The 5,900-nt window shown below is 62.6% G+C and overlaps 2 protein-coding genes across 2 annotated transcripts; one reads left to right on the top strand and one right to left on the bottom strand.

Annotated features, from left to right (window-relative positions):
- Nucleotides 1-2,622: 2,622 nt before the first annotated feature.
- CLDN6 (claudin 6) lies at nt 2,623-3,282 on the top strand. Its single transcript, XM_007939548.1, has one exon. It carries the CDS (start codon nt 2,623-2,625, stop codon nt 3,280-3,282), a length of 660 nt encoding a protein of 219 aa, XP_007937739.1.
- Nucleotides 3,283-4,582: 1,300 nt separating this feature from the next.
- CLDN9 (claudin 9) lies at nt 4,583-5,236 on the bottom strand. The gene has a single exon (XM_007939549.1). The coding sequence runs from the start codon at nt 5,234-5,236 to the stop codon at nt 4,583-4,585; it is 654 nt and encodes a 217-aa protein (XP_007937740.1).
- Between the last annotated feature and the right edge of the window lie 664 nt (nt 5,237-5,900).

Below are 5,900 nucleotides of genomic sequence, written 5' to 3'. Positions count from 1 at the left end.
GCGCCCGCCGCGCGGCGCGCGACCCGGACCAGAGCCGGCCCTCTCGGAGCTCAGGCCCGGGGTGAGGGGCGTCAGACCCACCCAACAGCTCAGTGCACAGACGGTGGCGACTTCAGTGCCGCGGGGCTTAGCAATAACCACACAACAGAAATGACTGCTAACGTGCACGGGCTTACCGCGTGCGCGCCACCGCACCTGAGGACGCGTTTAGGCATTTCCATGCAAACAAGAAATGAAACCGAAACTCGCTGCCATCAAGTAGATTCAGACTCATAGCGATCCCCGTTGTGTTTCCAAGGTTGTAAATCTTTAGGGAAGTAAGCTGCCCTTCAGGTCTGGAATTGAACCCACACCTGTGGCTTCCAGGCAAACAAGACGTGTATATGAGTTGAACATGTACCTGAGGTAGATACACTCCTTGGAGAGAACAATCATGGGAGAAAGAAGGGGTGCTTATGCACAGGGAGACAGCTCAGGAGGCAGGGGTGCATGGAGGGATGGACACAGGGAAGAGGTAACTATGGGGAGGAAGCAGGAGGGGAGCTGTTGCATTGGGGTAAATTGTCAATGTCATGAGACAAAGTGTATGTGAACTGCTGTATGGAAAGTGAATTTGCTCTGTAAACTTTCACCCAAATCACAAAACTGAAATAAAAAAAAAAAAATTTAGGGAAAAGCAGATTGCCCCACCGTCCTTTACGGAGCGGCTGCTGGGTTTGAACCGCTGACCTTCTGGTTAGCAGCCAAATGCTTAGCCACCAGGTCACCAGAGCTGCTTAATTAAAATGCAGGCCTGTGTTTTCCACGTTGTAGAGGAAACCGAGGCTCGGGAAGCCTGGGTGCACCGCCGACGCCACAGCCTTAGGAAGTGGCGGAACCTAGACCGCAGCCCCGTTCGCTCCACGCCCTGGCCCTCATCCACCGCCAGCCGGAGGTCAGCAGCCCGGGCCCCGGCCCCCGGGGGCTGCAGGCAGCGCCCCGTCTCGAGCGCCCCTCTCTGACGAGTCTGGGATTCGTGCGTCCGAAGCCCTCGGGGCCGGGGTCTCTGCCCCTCCCCGGGGGCGGAGGGCAAGTGACGTCACGGCCGCTTTAAGACCCCCCAGCCTCCACCCCATCGCACAGTCGGCCGCCTCCCACGAATCTCTGTTCTCCTTCGCAGGTGAGCCGGGGCCTAAGTGGGAGGTGGCGGTGGGGGGGATGCATCCAGGGGCCCGGGTGCAGGGGTCGTGGTGGCGGGGGTGGGGGTGTGTGTGCACAACCTGCACAGCGCTCCTTGCAGCGAGACCCTGGGCGGAGGGCTGCGCCGAAGCTGCCGAGCAGGTTGGGTCCTCCCGCGGCTCCGGAAGGGTTAAACACCCCTCCCCCTCCCCCGGGACAAAGGCACCGAAACCCCGGCGCCCCTCCCCCACCTGCTGGGCCTCTCGGGGGCGGGAGTCCCCCTCCTCCTCACCTGCGGGAGCGGCCCCTGCCCTGGGGCTCTCAGTCCCCAGCCTGGGCACCCTCCTTCGGGGCCGAGCGCGGGCCGGGGCGCGCAGGACGGGACGAACCCGGAGGAGGTGGAACGGGCTGGGCCCGCGGTAGGATGGCTTGGCTGGCGCGGTCCGGTCCTAACCTGGGGCTGGGGCGGGGCGTGCAGGGGGAAGCGAGTTTGGAGCCTGCCCTCAGGCCACACGGAGTTTAGAAGCAAGGTTGAGCCCTAAACCGGAACGGAGGTGACCTCCCCGGGTTGGGATGGACGGTCCTGGTCGCCTGCGAAGCTGAAGACTGGGGCGTGAGGGTGGGAAGACTTTGAGCTTCCTTTAGGAGCTTGTGTCCTGAGACCAACCGTTTTCAGGAGAAGAATGCCCAAGAAAATGGCCACAACCTTGGGGGCCCTGTCTGCAGAAGGGCAGGACGCAGGAATCAAGGGTGGCCTTGGGGAAGGAGAATTAGTGGGGTTCGGCTCTGGTGGCTTAGTGCCTATGGCATTTAACTGCTAACCAGAAGGCCACTCCTCAGAAGGAAGACTGGGTAGCTACTTCCCTGGAGATAGATACTGCCTGGGAAACCCAAGGAGGGGTCGCTGACTCCACAGCAGGGAGTTTGGTTGGTGTGGGGGTGTTCTGTGGGGTTTTTTGTTTGTTTCATTTTTCTGGGTTGGCTGGCTGGAACTGGGTGCCTGGGTGACCTCTAGGCCCAGGAGGGAGAGCTGGGGAAGGCCAGGCTCAGGGAAGACACGGTCCTGAGGCCCCCACGGGTAACCAGGGGTTTGGACACCAGTCTTGGTGTTCACGCTGCCAGCTCGAAGCCTGAAGCTCATGGCTGTGTTCTCAGAAAGCCCTGCAGAGGGCGCTCTCCTCGTCCCTTGGCTGGCCTGCGATGTTTCACCTCCCGGGGTTGCTTTGATTTGCATTGAAAGGCAGCGAGGACTAGTTCTCTGGCTGAGTGTTGTAAGCTAGCAGCTGTGCCTAACAACCTAGGGAGAAAGAGATGCTGAGGTACTAGGGGCCCACTTTGCCGACTCCCAGGGTCTGTGTTCTGGAACATCCTGGGTGGTGGGCAGGGCCCTCCGCGTGGGGTTAGCGGGGACAACATGGACTCAGTGCTGCCCTGCTTCCGCCCCCCAAGCTCCCGGACCGCGCCATGGCCTCCACTGCTCTGCAGCTCCTGGGGGTTGTCCTGACAATACTGGGCTGGGTGAACGCCCTGGTGTCCTGCGCCCTGCCCATGTGGAAGGTGACCGCCTTCATCGGCAGCAGCATCATGGTGGCCCAGGTGACCTGGGAGGGGCTGTGGATGTCGTGCGTGGTGCAGAGCACCGGGCAGATGCAGTGCAAGGTGTACGACTCGATGCTGGCGCTGCCCCAGGACCTGCAGGCCGCCCGCGCCCTCTGCATCGTCGCCCTCCTGCTGGCCCTGCTCGGCCTGCTGGTCTACCTCGCCGGGGCCAAGTGCACCACCTGCGTGGAGGACAAGGACTTCAAGGCTCGCCTTGTGCTCACCTCTGGGATCATCTTCATCATCTCGGGGGTCCTGACCCTGATCCCTGTCTGCTGGACAGCCAACACCATCATCCGGGACTTCTACAACCCCCTGGTGGCTGAGGCCCAAAAGCGGGAGCTGGGGGCCTCCCTCTACCTGGGCTGGGCCGCCTCGGGCCTTCTGTTCCTGGGTGGGGGGCTGCTGTGCTGCACGTGCCCCTCTGGGGGGTCCCGCAGCTCCAGCCATTACATGGCCCGCTACTCCGCGTCTGCCCCTCATGGTCAGGGGTCCTCTGAGTACCCCACTAAGAATTACGTCTGACGAGGGGTGCAGAGGTGGCAGGTCCCTGACCACGGAGCCCTCCCCCTGGAGCTGGATTCAACCCACAGGCAGTGCTGTTCGGCAGCTCTGGGGGTGGCTTTTAAGCTTTCACGTTTGCTTTCTGCTGTGTTCTTTCTTCTGGGCATTTTTCTGAACCCACTGGGTCAAGGAGACCCACCCCAGGTCTCTGCTGCTGCTGCCGCCGCTGCCGGCTTTCTGTGTCACCTTTGCATAGGGCGGAGCCAGCGATGGTGACCTGCAGTTTCCCAGGATCGCCCACCACCAACCCCCCCAGCCCCGGCTGCAGAGTGGGGAGAGGACTGCTTCCTGTCAACAAGATGGCCTGTCCCCATGAGAAGCCACCTCCAGCCAATGCCACCACCCCCAGTGCTGCTGGGAGGGCCTTCCTGGACCTGCAAGATGCCCCTCCCGTCAGGCCTCTGGACCCCCGAGGGGGGCTCTTTGAGAAGATCAGAGGGGAAGTCACAGAAAGAAAACCCACCCCCAAGCCTGCAGACCTCACCCTGTTATCACTCCCTCCCCACTACAGCCTTGGTGTAGACCAGACCTCACCTCCAGGTCCCTGTACAGTTCTGCCTGGGTTTTAACTGAATAAAGTGTGCTTTGTAAACAGGCCTGGTGTCACTTGGGGAGGCGATGGGTACTCACACTCCCTCCCCCCTTTGTACCCCTTGTGCCCTCCCTGGCCCAGACCGCCCCCACCCCCGCAGGTCTACATGATCTGGGGGAGGTCCCCCACCTGAGGCTGGTTCACACACAGATCCGAGCAACCCAGCAAGTAACAAATACTCTTTATTCCTGACTCACAGGCAAGGATGTTGGGTGAGGTGACAGGGCTGGGCCGCCCAAGGAGGGAAAGACAACTGAGCAGGACCTGTTCCCTGAAGGCCAGGCCTGGGCCTCTTGGCTGCTGGTGAGAGCAGAGCTCTCCAAGGCAGAGAGATCACGAGAACCTGTCTGGGAGCCAAAGTGGGGAGGGTGGAGCCCGAGAGAAAGGGGAGTCGGCCTGTCCTGGAGAGAAGACTGGAACCAAACTTGAACTTGTGGGGAGCCAGACGCAGGCCAGGCTCACCCACCCCATAAGTTCCGGCCAAACCCTTGTAGGGATGGTGGGCAATGAGGTGGGAACACCGCTGAGGGGTGTCTGGGCTCAGCCAGTCTTCTGGGAAGTGGAGGGGTTGGGGACAGGCGGTGGAGCAAGGCTTTCAGACAATGTCAGGGTTGAAGGCCCCTGGTGGGCGACCGTCGGAAGCTGGCAGGGTGGGTGATGCCCAGAGCTTCATACGTAGTCCCTCTTGTCCAGCCCGGACGTACCAGAGCGGGAGGGGATGGAGTAGCCCATCCTGGGTCCGCGGGGCCGGTCGACCTGGGGCGGGGGGCATGTGTAGCACAGAAGCCCCCCACCCAGCATGAGCAGGGCGGCCGCTGCCCAGCCCAGGTAGAGCGAGGCCCCCAGCTCCCGCTTGAGCGCCTCTGCCACCAGGGGGTTGTAGAAGTCCTGGATGACGGTGTGGGCGGTCCAGCAGACGGGGATGAGCACCAGGACCCCCGAGAGCAGGAGGACGGCCCCCGCCGTGAGCATGATGCGGGCCTTGGCGCCCTCGTCCTCCACACACGTGGTGCACTGAGCGCCCGTGATGGCCACCAGCAGGCCGAGCAGGGCCAGCAGGAGGGCGACGATGCAGAGGGCGCGGGCGGCCTGCAGGTCCTGGGGCAGCGCCAGCATCGAGTCGTACACCTTGCACTGCATCTGCCCGGTGCTCTGCACCACGCACGACATCCACAGCCCCTCCCACACCACCTGGGCCACCACGATGCTGTTGCCGATGAAGGCGGTCACCTTCCACATGGGCAGGGCGCAGGACACCAGGGTCCCCAGCCAGCCCAGCACGGCCAGAGTCATGCCCAACAATTCAAGGCCGGTTGAAGCCATGTGTCCCCTCAGTTGGGTCTTCTCAAGCCGGGGCGGTCTGGTTGACTCAGGAGTGACGCTGTGCCAGGTTGGGGCTTTCGGTCACAAGCAGGAGGAGGAAGCGGTCAGTGGTGGCCTCCACCTAGGCCTGTCTTGCAGGTGCGTCAGACCCTCGCTGAACACCAATCAACCTTGGTTCTGCTCGGTCCTGCAGTTTGTGTCCCCACAAGGGGCCGTTGCCCATCAGGCGCCCGGCCTCGCCAACGCTGCCTTGATGTCCCACCAAGCACGCACAGACCCCGACCCACCTGTGCTGCCTCCTGGCCCTTGCAGGCACCAGCGTTCAGCCGTACCCTCCGCCGGGTGCCACCTGGGGGACTCTGCCGCTCCCGCTGGCAGGCGGGGTTTTAAGGCTGACACAGGGAAGGAGCAAGGAGGCTCCGATTGGGGAACCATGCACGGGGAGGAGGTGGAGCCAGGGGTGCCGGGGCAGGTGGCGCACAGGGCTTCGGGACCAGTGTGGGGAACTCGGTGCCTGGAATTTCGTGTGTGCAATAACCCTGGGAACAGAGAGGTAGGGAAACTCAGGGCAGGCTGAGGATTCAGCAATGTGGCGGGGACAAAAATAACTGAGCTGGGGGGAGAGGGGCCTGCCTCCTCCCCAGCCGCCCCTCCCTGCCATTTT

The sequence above is a fragment of the Orycteropus afer genome, unplaced genomic scaffold (genome assembly GCF_000298275.1).
Source record: "Orycteropus afer afer isolate SDZICR_OR568_19922 unplaced genomic scaffold, OryAfe1.0 scaffold00061, whole genome shotgun sequence".
NCBI lineage: Eukaryota > Metazoa > Chordata > Mammalia > Tubulidentata > Orycteropodidae > Orycteropus > Orycteropus afer.
The sequence above is the reverse complement of the archived record's forward strand: the minus strand, read 5'-3'. Positions and strand labels throughout refer to the sequence as shown.

Excerpts from the sequence above, each read along its gene's own strand:
- CLDN6 (XM_007939548.1), top strand. The coding sequence starts at position 2,623 with ATGGCCTCCACTGCTCTGCAGCTCCTGGGGGTTGTCCTGACAATACTG.
- CLDN9 (XM_007939549.1), bottom strand. The coding sequence starts at position 5,236 with ATGGCTTCAACCGGCCTTGAATTGTTGGGCATGACTCTGGCCGTGCTG.